Here is a 17,305-nt window from a genome sequence, read left to right on the forward strand (position 1 = left end):
ATTTACGATCCAAACGATGAGAAATAAAATTTTGAACTCTCCTCTCATTTGGTGAGATGTCGAAAAACTCATCAGAATTTGTCGTCCGCTCTGATTTGGTGACACAATATTTGACAAAGACTCCGCATCAAACGGGCGAGACAATGAATCAAAGAATAGCACGTTTCAAATGTGTCTATAATCTCGCGTTTCTTGCAATCATGATAGTAGTAGAGCCACTGGTTGCTGTAACAGATACTGATTGCGATAACCTACTAAAAGCTACAAACAACCCCGCATGCTGCAAACTTCTGTTAGCAGCCATAGTAGCGTTAGGTTTGAGGGTCTTAAGAAATGTTTCCAAAACTCACCCAGACAACCCGATGGCCAAAGGATTAAATTCAATTCCAACTTCGCCAATTTTCTGGGCTTTCTGTTCGTACTTTTTGTCCTCTGCAGATGACAGTGCAAAACAACTATTTTCCGCCGCATTTGCGATAAGACTGAGTTGCAAAGGAGAAGTTACGGTCAACAATAGGGTCGAAATCCAATGCTGCTTGCGGGCCCGCATTCCATGCAGGTAAGAATATGTTCTCTCTGGAGTTGTCGGTAATAAACATGTCTGCACACAGATGGGAAACAGATGGTCTGCAAAGCAATGCTCATATAATTCTGTCTCGTATACGATCAAGGCGAGCGATCACATCACTTCGACCATGGGATGACATGGCATGATCTCCCATTACGTCTAGGATCCCAGATTTACAGAAAAGACATCTTCGATCGTTTTTGTGCAGCTTAACACCCAGACGAAATTTAAGAGCAACGTGGAATTCGTTTGGAGAGAAAACTAGTCCCACAGCTGGAATGCTGAGAACCAGTCAGCTGGTTGTGTTAGAGAGAGAGCATTTTTCAGATTTTTCATGAGAGGGATGCGTGGGCAAATTATCACCGAATGCTGAATTGTCATAACGAATGAGATGTCTTCGATTGGACTTTAGCCTGTTAGTTTTTCTTAAGAGGACAGAGGATTGTAAAGCAGAGCCCACATATGTAGCCTGAACTTGATCAGTCGATCTTCTTATTCCAACACCGGCTTGGTTAATCGGAGGTAGTGCTTCATCCCATAAATTATCTGAAAATAAAACTCCCAAAATCTCTTAAAGTTGCACGCTGAATGTAATCGGAGGTTAGCGGATTTTTTTTCTTCTGAGGGAGAATTGCATCGCAAAAGAGTAGCTCATTTTGGGGGCACCAAGGTCATAGCGAAGGATACCAAGAGAACATTGTGAATCGTTCATATATGGTAATTCCTCTATTTTTAAAGTGTTTTAGTAGGTAAGAGGAAACAAAGCATCAGCGCCCATATCAGCTTATGAAACTTCAATTTCCATCTAAGCTATTCATACTGATCAAACTATCAATTTTGTTCATGCTTTCGACTGAACACCACTCGAAATTCTCCTTTCTGAGTTCCAAACCGCATTCTGCTCCTGTTACTGTTAGGATTGCCAACGCTTGAAACAGATCGTCCTCAGCTCCTGCAAAATATCCGTCATCAACATACCAGCATTGTTGCATGAGGTTTGATTATTCCTTTTCCATTTCAATAACAAGGGGGTGGATTGCCAAAAAACAAAAGTGGCCCCAGTGATTCTCCCTGTTGCACACCCAACTGACTCTCAGCCGTTGAGGTGTTGAAGAACAAGTCACTGCAGCAAAAGCATCGGTAGCAGCAAGCAGCAAAAGGAGGCAAATAAAACTATGCAACATTTTTGATGAGCTGACGATATTTATATGCTTCATTAAACTAAATGAGTTTTGAAATAACTTTGGAGTATGCCCCCTACTGTTTGCTTCTTTGATTTTTCCGAAAGATATTTTTGTGGCATATACTATGCTCTTGGCTCCTCCCCTGACAGCAACTCCTAGCAGCTTGGCTCTAACAAGTCTCTGGCCTCGGAAGCTGCTTCTTTTGTGATGCAATTGGCAATGAGACTGCAATTGGCAGTGAGACGCCTGAGTAACTTCGCCAACAGCAATTGGTCTTACCCTAGATTTCTTCTTGAATGCTGTTAGTGATGCTCTGGCTACATTATGGACGGCCCGGTAGCTGCAAAATTGTAAAAAGACTGGAGTTGTAAAATCATTTTTGCTTCATCAAATTGAAAAGGTTCGGAGCTACAGCTTCCTAAAAGGTCATTAATTCGTTTGCCATTGCATGCAGTTTTTCATGTTCAATGGGAGTTTTTCTGTTTTCTGTTGCTAATCTCTCCGTCGACAAAATTTTTGCCGTACGTCCGAATTTTCCTTGACGACAAAATATTTTAGCACAGGAAGCACTGACTTGATTGTGTTGTTGCTTTTGCTTTTCGCCTGCTTCATCGAAGCCGCTTCGAACCAAAGCGCAGCATAAGCCCGCTCTCCTTCAATCAAATCTATTCATCATTGATTTTTCCTGTTGCTGCTTATGTATTTTGCCGCCTCTGTTGTTGGCACGAAAAAGACATTTGCTTTTTGGCAAAAAACGTCTTCCAGTTATCAACACAAGCAGAACTCTATCGTTAACGAAATAATTTTGATCATCGCAAACAATATTACGGTGAAATGCCTCAGGCTTGGATTATTTTTGCTGCAAATCGTTTGTATATCTAGTAAATCTGGATTGCTCCTGCCGTCTGGTGAATCAATTACCAGTTTTGAAGATTGTACCAGCTCATCTATGAGGGTATGTATATCTTTTTTTATCTTTTTCACTGTAGACAGAAGTTGAGTGAATTGTTAGTATTCAAAGCTGACTGAGAGCACACCCCATTCATCGTAGTTTGGACCTTATTGTAGGTATCTCACTTCAGATTTGTCTAACTCGTGCTTCGAGATTGAGACCTTATAAAGATTACTCTTTTATAGGGATAAAAAGACAAGGTAACAACTGGGATCAGGAAAAGAGATAAGACATCTTAACCGTCAGTTCACTCATCTGGTGTTCTAACCCAAATGAGGAATCGGATAAATTTACAAAGGTTTAAAGAGCTTGGTTTACCAACAACTACTGTCTTCTTGTAAAAAGGCTTTTTATGAGCTGAAGGTAACATAAGGTTTTAACTGATTTGAATTTTAGTTTGACATCAAGAATCATTAATGTTGTCGGCTTCCTTTCCTGGTATAAACAGTTTCGTTGGTTTTTTCAGTTCTGCTTCGACTGCAGGTGTCTGCAGTTCTTTTACGGTTAGAAACGCAGCAACTTTTTGGAAACAGTGTTCATCGTTTACCCGCATTATTTTTGTACGTTGTTATCTTTTTGTTGCAAGAAAAATAAATTTGCGATTTAATTTTTTTCCGAGAATCGAAGATCATTTTTAAATACAAGTTCATCAATACCGAACATTATACGGAATTTTTTGCAATTGAGGTGCTATAGTTTCGGATTAAAGATTTTTTGAAGTTTTGTGGTTTCGTTTTCCTGAGTGAATAAGTAGACACAACATTTTTGATGGTAATTTTTGGAATTAACATGTGTTTTTGCCGATGACGCGGTATCTACGACCTAGATATTTTCTTCAGTGCCCCGTCCAAAAACCGGATATTCTGAACTGGAGAATCGGCGCTGCCTGATCAGCACCCCGCCCACGAGGGAAAGTCGTATTCGAGACTTTTTGTTGGACTAAAGAAGGATCGTTGTGAACAAAGCTAAGTTTTTTTCTCCGGAATATTTTTTATCTTGTAGCGCTAAGTTTTGTCTCTCTGACAAAACTAAGTTTTGTTCTCCTTGACAAAGCTAAGTTTTGTTCTCCACAAAAGAGATTTATAGTACTCAGCACCAGGAAGAGAGCAATTACTGTTTTGATTTTTGACAAAAAATTGTAGGAGAATAAGCTTCTGCAAAGTATCTTGGCGTATATATTGATACGAAACTAAGGTTCAACGAAGAAGTGAAAACTCAATTCATAGATTGGCTCGTGCAATAAAAGTTTTGATTACACTAAGTAATAGCTAGCCGGAGAAAATACAATTTATAATAATGCAATTGTTTTAAATCACGCTCCTTAATCAGCTTACTTTTTGTCGGGTTGCAAAGATCATTAGTCTCAACTTTGAAAGAACAGTTCAATTGTGAAACGGAGATAAAATTAAGAGAAGGTATAGTGAAGACAGATCTTTAGAACCGTAACAAAATATGACCCGTATCTTTTGGCAAAAAGTACCGTTGTACAAATTATTTGTTCGCTTGCTCAGCAACGTGCCTCCTGCATGTAAAATAGAATTTTTCTTTAAGAAAAAAGAATTGAAAGATCATTTTTGAAATTTTTGAGGGACGCAAAAGTGATGGATACGCAAGATCTCATGTTTATCTCATTGTATATCTTCACGCTTTGCACAAATCGTTCAAACAGTTTTTTGCTCGCTTTTACTATAGTAATCTCCAGTTCATTAATTAACTAATTTAATTCTTTTTTTAATTTACGTAATGATATTCTTAACTATACCTTGCCTCTTTACCACTTTGCATTTTATTCTTATGTGTATAAGAAGAAGTTAACATTATTTTTGTGTTGTTGAGAGGAAAGTTGTTCTGTTTCTATGAAACAGTAGTTTTTATACTGATAAAATTAGGAGATTTATAAAATGAGAAAGTGTTTATTTGAAAAGAAAATTAAAATAATTAATGTGCCTCTAGTGCCCGAACAAGTAAGTCTGGCTGGCATCTCAGTGCCTCTGATATCCCCTTTGCGCAACCAAATAATCTGATCAGAGGTAGTTTTGTTCGATCACCTGAACGTGTGTTTGCTTATCAATAGGCTTCGAAGTATGTTGCGGATGCAACTAAAAGATGTCTAAATACGGAAGTTAAGATGATTTGCCGCAAAAAACTTGACTTTATGTCCCACATTGCTAACTGTCAGTTACCAAAAAACATGGAAACAAAACATCAGAATTTGACTTTTTCAATGCTAGAAAAATGTTTTTCACTACATATTAATGGTAACTAACCGACATTCAACCTTCTGATGTTACAATTACAGACGCTAACGATAACTTGGTTGTGACAAGAGCAGACAACGATCTCCTGCATGGATTTTTTACTGGAATCAGATGTCACCAAGAACAATTTTTTTTGGAAGTTGGGTTTCAGACGTCACCCCTACAAGAGTTTCTAGTTTTTTTTACTGGTTTCAGACGTCACTAGCAGAAGTCCGCCCGAGGTCTCAGACGCCACCTCTGATGTCGTGTTCCCCGGTTAGATCGAGCCAAAAATCTCTAATTTTTTCGACAAAAAGCCACCAAAAAATTGAAATTTGTCCCCCAAAAACCTGTTTTCTGCTACTATAACACCTCGATTGATAAACTTTGACTAGTTTTAATTTTCTAATAGCAAGTAAAAGCAATTTAACTACTTTGAAAGAAAAATTTGGTGAGAAAGGCCAAAAGTCAGAAAAACGGTCGCAAAATCAGAAAAATCAAAAAATCCATTTTGATTTTCTGATTGCATATTCTAATGAAATACCAAAAAAGCCTTCGAACTATTTTTTTGAGCTAGTTTTCAAATAGCGAGAAGGCCATTCTAGTCGATATGTCATACTGGAGTCTTAGAAACGAGAATTGTCAGAAATTTTTTTCTGAAATCAGAAAAATCAAAAGAACCCATTTTGATTTTCTTGCCCCATATCTTATTGATTCACAAAATAAACTCTTGAACTATCTTTGTGAGTTAGTTTTGCAGTAGCCAGAAAGCTATTTTGGTCGATATAGTATACTGAGTCCTCAAAAACGAGAATTGTCAGAAAATTTTTTCTGAAATCAGCAAAATCAAAAACCCATTTTGATTTTCTGACCCCATATCTTATTGATTCACAAAATAAACCTTAAAACTATCTCTGTGAGTTAGTTTTGCAGTAGCCAGAAAGCTATTTTGGTCGATATAGTATACTGAGTCATCAAAAACGAGAATTGTCAGAAAATTTTTTCTGAAATCAGAAAAATCAAAAAACCCAATTTGATTTTCTGACCCCATATCTTATTGATTCACAAAATAAACCTTAAAACTATCTCTGTGAGTTAGTTTTGCAGTAGCCAGAAAGCTATTTTGGTCGATATAGTATACTGAGTCATCAAAAACGAGAATTGTCAGAAAATTTTTTCTGAAACCAGAAAAATCAAAAACCCATTTTGATTTTCTGACCCCATATCTTTTTGATTCACAAAATAAACCTTTAAACTGTCTTTGTGAGTTAGTTTTGCAGTAGCCAGAAAGCTATTTTTGTCGCTATAGTATACTGACTCATCAAAAACGAGAATTGTCAGAAAATTTTTTCTGAAATCAGAAAAATCAAAAACCCATTTTGATTTTCTGACCCCATATCTTATTGATTCACAAAATAAACCTTAAAACTATCTTTGTGAGTTAGTTTTGCAGTAGCCAGAAAGCTATTTTGGTCGATTTAATATACTGAGTCATCAAACACGAATAATGTCAGAAAATTTTTTCTAAAATCAAAAAAAAATCAAAAAAACCCATTTCAATTTTCTGACCCCCATACCCTATTAATTCACAAAATACGCTCTTAAACTATCTTTTTGAGTTAGTTTTCCAGTAGCCAGAAAGTTGTTTTAGTCGATATAGTACACTGGGATCTCAAAAACAAGAAAGATCAGGAATTTTTTAAAATTTTTTCTGAAGCCAGAAAAAAAAAAACTCCTTTTGATTTCCTGACCTTATATCCTTTCTATTTGCAGTTTGAACTCTTATGCTAGCCCTGTGAGTTAATTTTACACTGGAGGGAAAGCTATTTATGTCAATACATCGAATTGTGATCTCAATAACGCGAATTGCCAAGAAAACTTTTTGAAATCAGAAAAAAAATTCAGAAAAATAGTTTATTTCTCTGACTTCACATCGCCTTGAAAGCAAACCAAGTTGTCAAGCTAGCCCTTTGACTTGCCGTGCAATTGCCAAAAGTTGATATTTGGTAGATATATGAGTCAGCCTCAGAAAAAAAAGAGAAGTTAAAAAGGCTTTTCGAAAAAAGAAAAGATAAACGGTTTCGATTTTCGGACTGCACAAAAAAAACCTAAGTTGTAAATCAAATAGTCTAACTCATTTTTTGAGTAAGATTTTGAAATTGTCTCAAAATTTTTCTTTTCGAATATATTATATTCGGAGTCTGGAATCAATAAGAGTTACAGAAAAAAGTTCGAAACAGGTTTCTTTAAAAATAGAAAACTCTTATTACAAAATCCCAAGAACACCTCCGATAAAGAAAGCAAAACACATAAAACAACTTCCCAGCTAGAACAAAGTTCTGATTTTTCGAAAGATTTGCAAAACGATATATATAAAATATAGCCTTCAGCAAAAAAAAACGCAAAAAGCTTTCCCCTGTTAACTTTAAGAACCGTTTAATTTTTTCCTTGTCCGCGGTTACAAACGTCACCGAGAAGAAGTCCCTATTCCCCTGCTTGTCTCAGTAGTCACCAATCAGAAGAACAAATTTTGCACGGTTCCAGTAGCTACCGAGAAGAAATCGATAATTTTTACTGGTTTCAGAAGTCACCATTGTAAAATGAGAAGCCTTTTCTTTTTGGTATCAGTAGTCACCCCATTTAGAAGATTTCAATTACTTCAAGAAGAGGAAAACATCTCTCAAAAACCTCAAGCAGTCCTACACAGTAAAGTCCTTAGTGGGTTTTCCTAAATCAACACAGAGACAACTCAACAACCAACGTATTTTCTTGTAACACTCGTTGCTTAGTCGCTCCGCAAAAAAAAAAATTATATATATTTTTTTCAGCAACCTCCTTTTTGGGCTTCTCGTAAAAGTAAAACAGTAGAACTAATTGTTTTTTTCTTACATTCAGGGAGAAAGCGCAAACTAAAGTTTACTGTCATTGTCCGAAGAAAAAAGTACTATTTGAAAACAAAAAAGAAAATCTATTCGTAGCAGTTATTTGGTCCTGTAAAAAAAAAGACGATAAACGTTCGAACGAGTTTTTTTTCTTTTTTTAGCAAATAAAATCTACTATAATAAGCACCACCACAACCTTAGGATTCTTGTTTTTGAAAAAATTTGCGTCGCTTAACTTTTATAGGAAATTTTTGGCTGATTAGCCAAATTAGAATTTGAACTCAAAAGTTCGTCGCTCCGGTTTTTCGCCGTTTTCATTTTAACCTGAAAGACAACCATAACAACAACAACAACAACAGAGATCAAAGATGTCGCAAAGGAACAACGAGTGTCAGTTTGCAATAAACATGTTTAAATCAACGGAAAGTTCTTTGAAAAGCCAGCTTGATTTGTTACAGAAGGCAATAGACGATAGAAAGAGCTTCCGATCATTAAATCTACTGATAAGCAGAGCCAAAACGCTGCAAACAGAATTGGACAAGAAGACAGAAGCAGTGTTGAGGGCGAAGCCTCACCAGAGTACAGCAACTTCGATTATCGACAGACAGAAAGCCTTAACATCCAGACTGCAGCAATACGAACTGGAAGTTGACACATTGGACGATGATGGTCTATTAAGCCAGTCCTCAACAAGACTTCGCGATGACGTCACAATTCCCTCTCGCCCAAGCAGCCGACGACTGGATTCAGAACGATCAACACCAACACGCAATGTTATCACTGAAGAAACAATTGTCGAGCAAGCAGCCAGTTCACAACCGAACGATACAACAGCCTTCATTAATCCATCGCCCATTTCTCCAAGACCAGTCAAGCCATCACTATTCCTGAACAACCAGCAAATCCAGGATCCTCTTATTAGCCATTTGATAAATCAACAACAAAATCTCCATCAACAGAACAGAAACCAGTTTGTTGACTCCAACTCAACACATCATGCTAGTCATTATCATCCAACGGCATCAAACACCCTAGAACAACCCAATGCTAATCATCAGCAAGAAACCTTAATTTTGCCGCCTCTCAACATGTCAAACTTGGATCATCAGTTGAACCAAGAACCCAATTTCCTAACGGCAAAGGATTTAGAATTCAGCGGTTCTCACTCCAAACAAAAGCAGTTTGTTAACCGTTTCAGTTATCTTTGACCCCTGAAAGTCAGAGAGGCTTCCGAAACGTCAACGTACCTTGTCCAAACCTTCAAGATGAAGGTGGAAACCCATTCCTTGGCAAAGCAATTATTGACAAGCCTCTTAATCATGGATCTGAATACGTGACAATAGATCAAAACCCTCACTCATCTAAACAAAACTACGTTCAGCCTATTTATTATTGTTTCACAAACAATTTACAACCAACAACAGCTGCAAACGTAGTTTTGGATGTCCAGAGCTATTGTTTTTCAAAAGAACAAGATGTTCAGCTCAAACCTCAAAAGCCTGAAAACAGTTTTGTGCAACGTGTCAGTTCTTTCAACATCGGTCCCAATGATCCTGTAAAAAACACAACCATGACAAACAGCTTCCCAATTAAGGGTTTAGCAGTTCAAAGGCCTATTGTTTACCCATCCACTACCCCAGCGCAAGCAAACATCCAGTCAGTGCAGAGCGATCTACAACTTCTTACAATGCATTCCACAACCTCTCAAGAAGCGAACAAACCAGTCCATAGCTTCAATCCGGCTACTCAAACCAGTATGGTGGATATTGGTCAGAACAACACAAACGCTTATTTATCATATCCTTTACCCATCAAGAACATGGCAGCTGAATCAAAGTCATTCAAACGACGAAATTTCGCACTTGCGACCTCCCCCTCTACCTAATCTTTATCCAACTAACATCTTGCCAACTTCAAGCGTAAGGCAGCATCAGGCTCCAGTGTTTAATACAATTGGACATTTTGTCCCCCCAATGACCAATAGTGAACTTCAGCCAACATCCGTCGACCTAAAATGCGCGATCAAATTGCCGCCATTAAAATTGCAAAATTTTAATGGTAACCCCATGCACTATCACGAGTGGATAAAAAATTTTTTCTCAATGGTTCACAATAACATTTCAATTACTGAAATACACAGAATAACCTATCTACAGAATTCAGTGTCGGGTAAGGCAGAGGATCTGATACATGCCTACTCTTGTGATCCATCCTATTATAATACAGCCCTCAACGAGATAATGAGCCGCTTTGGCGCCCTTCAGTTGTTGTCAACGCTTTTATCAACCAATTAGAGAGCTGGAAATGTAATAGTTCTTACAATAAGCAATCCTTCATACCATTCTCTTCATTTCTAAAGAGACTTGTCCAGGCTTTTCAGAACTTAGGTTTTCAAGCCGACCTTCAATTGTCTACTTTACTGAGGAAAGCGAAGGAAAAAATTCCCCACAACTTGCTTCTTAAATGGACTGAATACACCCTGACAGAGAATGTTAAAACAACTACCCTTGTTGAGTTTCAAAAATGGCTCGATGTTCAAGCAAGGGTTTATGACAAAGTAAACCAGGAAAATAGAACCAGTACCTTCACTCACAACAAAAACGGTAATTATCCTGCTGTGACAGCACAACAATCGGTTCAAGAAAAGTTTAAGCAAACAACTGCAAGACAGTTTCAAAGGAACAATTTAGATCAACGAAATGTTAATCACAACGGCTCGAAAAATGAGCAACAATTTGCAAACAAGCACACAAATTGTGTTCAATGTCACAAACCGCATTTTGTTGCAACTTGTTCAGACTACCATAAATTGTCCCCTGAAGGTCGAATTCAAACTATCCAGAAAAATAGCTTGTGTACAAACTGTTTAAGTAATCAACATCGCAGAGACACTTGTCCCTCCTCGAAGCGTGGTCAAGTGTGTAATGGTTTTCACCATACAACAATACATAATCCAGCTAAACAATTCAGCAGAACACATGCCGCTTTTACTACCAGCAACGTCCAACAGCAAACTAAAACCTCAAGTCAACAAAATTGGTCATCGAAAGACGACAACAACTCACAAACGCGAAAAAGTATTGAAGCAACTCAGAATAGAATAACACAATTCAAACCCAAAAGCAATCTCAGGTACGGAAAAAATTTTGGAAATAATAATAATCAACAGTCATTGAAACGTGCGAATTTGAATGGACCTTCTACCAGCCAAAATTTCAATGTCAACCAAATATCTAGTACATCGAAATATTGGTTTGAGCAGTTACAGCTGCTGCCAGTATCCTTTATCAAAGAAGATAAAGTATTCGACCCGTATGCTCTCATTGACCCAGGCAGTCAGTTTACGTTTTTATTAGATGCTGTTTCTGACTACCTGGAACTCCCACGCGAATATCAATCTTCAACTACTGTTCAATATCTAAGCGTTGATTACGAAATGCCCCTATCAAAAATAAAGCAACCAATAACAGTTTGCCCTTTCAATCAGTTTGATGAAAAGTTCCAAAAATCCAGAGCCTACAGCACCCCTACATTAAACGTTAATGCAGCCAATGTCACTGAGCTAAACTATGTTTGCGATGCATTCAATGAACTTCGACACATATATTTCCCAGACATTGCCGAAGGTAAGATTGGAGCACTCCTTGGTGTCAATGCTTTTGCCTTTATGCATCCTACTGAAGTAATTCAAGGCACCGAAATCCGCCCCTTCGGAGTAAAGACAAAGCTTGGATGGACACTTGCAGGAGAGTACCTGAACACACTAGGAAACCGCTCTTCAAAATCTTCTAATAAATCAAAAGTTTTTGTATACCATGTCTGTCGGAAAAGTCCAGAACAACCCTTGGACAATTTGATACAAGAATTTTGGTCAATGGAGAACGATGGTACCAGAAAAGAAGATAATACTATCACTGAAGATGAAAAGTCTGCCATTCGAATACTTGAGAGTACTATCAACCACACAGGGGAAAGGTACGAAATAGGTCTTCCATGGAAACTACCTGCCAATCTTCAAAATAACTATTTTTCTGCCCTCAATCAGCTAAACAGTTTGAACAAACAACTTAATAATGATCCAAAACTAAGTGATATGTACCAACAGACTCTTGTCATAGATCTCGAGAAAAATTACGTCAAGCCAGTGGAAATGGCAGACCCACCCCCTGAGAAAATATGGTACTTGCCATATCACCCTGTTCAAAGCGCAAACAAACCAAACAAAGTGCGTCGTGTCGCCAATGCAGCGTCAAAATTCAAAGGCGAGTCACTAAATTCCAATCTTCTAACTGGACCAGACCTCTTAAAAAGTCTAATAGGAATTTTGGTCAGATTTCGTGAAAAACCTATTGCTATTTTGGCAGACATTGAAGGAATGTTCATGCAAATCGGCATCCGAAATGAAGATCAATCTGCACTACGTTTCCTATGGTCTATTGACAATGATGTGCGACAGCTTCAATTCACCAGATTTATTTTCGGTGCAACTTGCTCACCATCTTGTGCAATTTTTGTCTTAAACAGATGCGCAGAGGACAACGTCGAGACATATCCAAAAGCACAGAGCGCTATAAAGTCTTATTTTTATATGGATGACTACATCCAGTCCTTCGAATCTCCTGAAAATGCCAACGCGACTGCATTTGACGTAAAGAACTGCCTGAGAGCCGGTGGTTTCGGCCTCACAAAATTCCTGTCAAACCATCAACAGGCTCTTCAGTGTATTACTCCAGAAGACCTCGAGGAGCCCAAGAGTGAAACAAGAGTCCTCGGACAAAAATGGAACCTTGAAAAAGATACATTTTTCATGAAATCCCTAGGAGAATTCCCTAAAGAAGCTGAACAATACACTCAACGGAAACTTTTCAGTCTGGTGTCATCGATTTTTGACCCAATTGGGTTTCTTGGACCAATGACAATAAGGTTCAAAATTCTTCTTCAGCAACTTTGGAAATTAGGTAGAAAATGGGACGAGCCACTCCCAATTGAACTTCTACATCCCTTACAAAAGCTCCTTAGCAGTTATCACTCTATGCATCAACTTGAAATTCCACGACAGATGACAACACATAATCTACTGGAGACAGAGAACCAGTTGCATGTTTTTTTTTGATGCATCGATTGTTGCAACGTGTGCTGTTGTCTACCTCAGGAGCTTGAATAAGACCAGCAACGAAGTACAAACTGTATTCGTGATCGGGAAATGCAAAGTAGCGCCCGTAAAACAGTTGAGCGTTCCAAAGTTGGAACTGGAGGCATCTGTCACAGGTGTTCGACTCCTGAATTTTGTTAGTTATGAACTCTCTCTTGAAATCAGCAATGTTTTTATTGGACGGATAGTCAAGTTGTCCTTGACTGGATTGGTTCTTCCAAGAAGCAACCAGTTTTTGTTGCTAATCGCATTGCAGAAATAAAAGTAAAAAGCAAACCTGACAATTGGAATCATATTGCGACAAACTTAAACCCAGCTGATCATGCAACTCGTGGTTTAGAACCCAAGGAAATTGAAGCAAATTGGTTTAAGCCACCAGATTTTCTCTCCACAAGTGATGTCTTTTGTAGACCTACAAAGCAAATGCCGATTTGTGCTGCAACAACACGATCTGCCTTAAGAACCAAGAAACCAGTACTCGACCCTAAACAGTTTTCAACATGGACAAAGATTTTGCTTACGATAGCTACTGTTTTCAATCTGATCTACAGAGCGAAAAAACAGCGTGACAATCACCATCAACACACTGTTGAAGACATTGAATTATCAAAATCTTACTTGATACAAATGTCGCAAGTCAACAGCTTCCCAACCGTCATCGAGTTGCTAAAAAGTAACCATGAACTGGACCCGAAATTCAAACACAGGTCGTTAAACCCAATGCTTGATAAGAACGGTATATTACGCGTCTGTGGAAGGCTAATTTTTGCTCCCAGTGAACTCGAGTTGGCCAAGCGGCCAATAGTACTTCATGCAAAAGATCATATTTGTCGTTTATACCTCGAACATGCCCATCGCATCTGTGTGCATCAGGGAACAGAAGCCACTAAGGCTTTTGTACAGCAAAGGTACTACGTAATTGGTCTCCGAAGAACACTGCAGAGCATTAGATACAAATGCTTCCTTTGTCGTCGTTTCGAACCGCAAAACATTGAGACTTTTATGGCACCGCTACCTGATTGCCGCTTCCCGACTGAAAACAAACAATTTACATTTGCCAACTGCGGATTAGACTTTTTCGGCCCATTTTACATTGAGGAAGAAAAAGATAAGTTTCAGAAACACTACGGCCTCATCTTTACTTGTCTGGTAACGCGAGCTGTTCATTTGGAAACCTGTCCAGATTTGAATACAAACACTTTTCTGAACGCCTACCGCCGCTTCACTTCGCGAAAATGTCAGCCCGCTGATTTGTACAGTGACAACGGTAAGACTTTTGTTGGTGCCAAAGAAGAACTCAAAAGCTGTCTGAATGATCTCGACAAGGATAAAATTCACAAAGCACTTGCAGCACAGAACACCAAGTGGCACTTCAACCCACCTTATGGCCCTCATTTTGGCGGCGCTTGGGAGCGGCTGATCCAGAGTGTCAAGCGGACGCTCCTGATCATTCTAGGGTCAAGAAAGTTTACTTTTGACGTTTTCCACACAATCATGGTTGAAGCAGAAGCTATGATGAACTCCAGACCACTTACAAACGTGTCGGACGCCATGGAAAACGAAGAAACATTGACGCCAAACCATTTTCTACTTCAGCGTCCTTACAACTCTCTTCCCCCTTGTATCTTCCCGTCAACCAAGCCAGCTAACATGAAGTCTTGGAAGAATGTTCAACAATTCCTCAACCACATCTGGAGGAGACTGGCCCGGGAATACCTACCGACCTTGATAAAGCAACCAAAATGGACCGAAAACGCCGGGAATTCACTCAAAGTCAACGATGTGGTGTGGATCCTGAAAGACTCCACCCCACGTGGTATTTGGCCTCTGGGAAGAGTAGAAGAAGTGTTCCCTGGACGAGATGGTAACAACAGAGTAGTTAAAGTGAAAACGGCTCACGGCACCTTCGTCCGCCCCGTGTCCGGTCTCGCCCGTGTTTTCGCTGATTAGCTTTTTTTTTGATATTTTTTGCGCTCCGGTTTTAGGCAAAGGGGTTGCATATAGTTTTTCAATTTAATTTGGGTTTATGGATTCTAACTGGAATTGGAAACATATTTATTTGGTGGATTTATTCGTGTTTTACCCTCTTTTTCCTGTTGCCCCCGTGGAGCATGTTGCGGATGCAACTTCAAGATGTCTAAATACGGAAGTTAAGATGATTTGCCGCAAAAAACTTGACTTTATGTCCCACATTGCTAACTGTCAGTTACCAAAAAACATGGAAACAAAACATCTGAATTTGACTTTTTCAATGCTAGAAATATGTTTTTCACTACAAAGTAAATTTGCGTTTCGAAGAAACAGAACTTCACGTTATTCGGCTGTTTTTTGTAGCTTCTGAGCAAAGACAGGCGTAAACTTTAGGATGTCAGACTAGATGTCAATTTATTTTAGAGGAGCCGAAATGAGATAAAAATTGCATACCAACAAACTTTTAGCGCAGAACTAGATCTAAATTTCGGATGACTACAAAACGTCGTACACTCGAAAAGTGAATGACAAAATATGAAGGTATACTATTAAATCTTAATATATAGACAACGCGTGGCTTAATCACTAATAAACTTAAGCTAACACTGCAAAAATTAACATTTAAGTTTTTCTAGCGTTGAAAATTCACTATCAGTATTAAGATCAATAGTTTGAGTTAAAATGATTGTTTTAAGAAAAGTCAGAATTAGAAAATTATTTGCATTTTCGTTTTTCTCGTTGAGTGTGATTCTGTTGTTGCTTGAGTTAAACCAATTACCACAAAATAACGAAAATCGGGAACAAGCAAAACAGAAATTTAGTAATCCAAAAATTGTGGAAGGGAATCGATTTGGATCGAAATCAGATCAAGGAGGAGATGGAATTCCAGGAAAAGAATTCAGTTCCAAACACAGCGTCAAATTGAGCAACTCACGAGAATTATTCTCAAATTATCAAGATTTTCTTAGTAAAAATCCAGAATTAGCAGGCGTTAATTTTACTCGGCCGCCAAAATGTGAGAAACCAACTATGAAGTTCATGTTCACAAAGGCGTACAAAGTTGCTTCGAGGTATTTCACGTTGTTTACAACCTTTTTACCCCTTGTTTGATATTCATTATTAAGTTTTAGTAACCATGCAAGACGGGTCGTGGAAACGGGTTGGATCATGGTGTCACTGAGAAATAATGATTTGCAGTGACAATAGACAATAAACATTTTCACCGTAAACAGGGTTTTTGTTTGAGCGGCATAGGCGGTGAATTTGATAGAAGATACTTCACATCTGAGCAGTGCAAAATAATTTCACCGCATATCAGTGTTATTCGGTGAAATTTTACCGGTTTCATTGTTGTCATCATTTTTTATCATATTTCACTACGGAGGCATACAACACCAGACATATTTTTTTTGTTCCGAACCCCACTTGGGGGGAGGAACTATATACTCAAATGCGTTTTTTGTTGAGTCAATTTTGGCCGATCGATACATTCATCGTGGAAAAGTGTGAGTGGTATTATTAGAAAGCTCGTCCTGCGTAGCGTTGGGAATTAAAAAAGCTTTTCTTTTAATTTCGTTTTTTTGAGTTATCGAGTTTTAAAGTTTTATGTGAGTACGTGATGATTAACATGATTTTTGTTCACCTTTAGCTTTTTTTTGTTCAAATTAAGATTTTTTCTTAAAAAATTATTAATTCAAAATTGCATTTTATGTAACAAATGAAACAATTTTGTATTTCTAACAGACGAAAGGCCATAAAACGGCTAGCTTTCGTCTCATAGGGAAATTTACTATAGAAAAATTCGATTTCTATATGAGAGCTATTATTTAAGAAACGATTTCATATTTTTTCTTGTTTTTTTCAAGTCACTTAGTGACTAGTCACTTTGCAAATCAAGATTCTATTAATGACAAACCTTTTTAACAGTCAAATGATTCGCACTGATCAAATAATTCTATTCCAAGGAATCGCTCATGTTTTTTATGGCTCTGACTAGGAGTTTTCTTAATTTTTATTAAAATTTTGATTTTCACTTTGGGATTTCAGTAAAATTTTGTAGTCTTATGGCATAGGCTCGTTGACTTAAAATGCAATAGGTCTCATAAAGAGCAGTAAGTGAACTTATGTAGGAATTTGTGTGGACAGCTATTCGCTGTTAAGACTTTGTTTTTTTTAACATTAACCGTTCTTAAACTTGCTTCTGTGAACTGTAAGTCCGTGAACTACTGACAGGACCGCCTTCCTTTCTAATTCAATCAAAATTAAGCTGGTTACTGGTTTTATTTTCTAACAATTGTCTTTATGACTTCGATGTCACTACTTTCATTATTTTTTTAATCTTTAGTTATTTTTTCATAAT

General features: G+C 37.9%; 1 protein-coding gene across 1 annotated transcript; it reads left to right on the top strand.

Moving 5' to 3' along the window:
- The first annotated feature begins 11,697 nt into the window (after positions 1 to 11,697).
- Positions 11,698 to 14,925, top strand: LOC142335021 (uncharacterized). Its single transcript, XM_075383349.1, has 4 exons — positions 11,698 to 12,746; positions 12,976 to 13,091; positions 13,502 to 13,711; positions 14,159 to 14,925. Exons 1-4 carry the CDS (start codon positions 11,698 to 11,700, stop codon positions 14,923 to 14,925), a joined length of 2,142 nt encoding a protein of 713 aa, XP_075239464.1.
- Positions 14,926 to 17,305: the final 2,380 nt, after the last annotated feature.

Source organism: Convolutriloba macropyga, chromosome 2, assembly GCF_964194025.1.
Source record: "Convolutriloba macropyga chromosome 2, txConMacr16.3, whole genome shotgun sequence".
Lineage (NCBI taxonomy): Eukaryota > Metazoa > Xenacoelomorpha > Acoela > Convolutidae > Convolutriloba > Convolutriloba macropyga.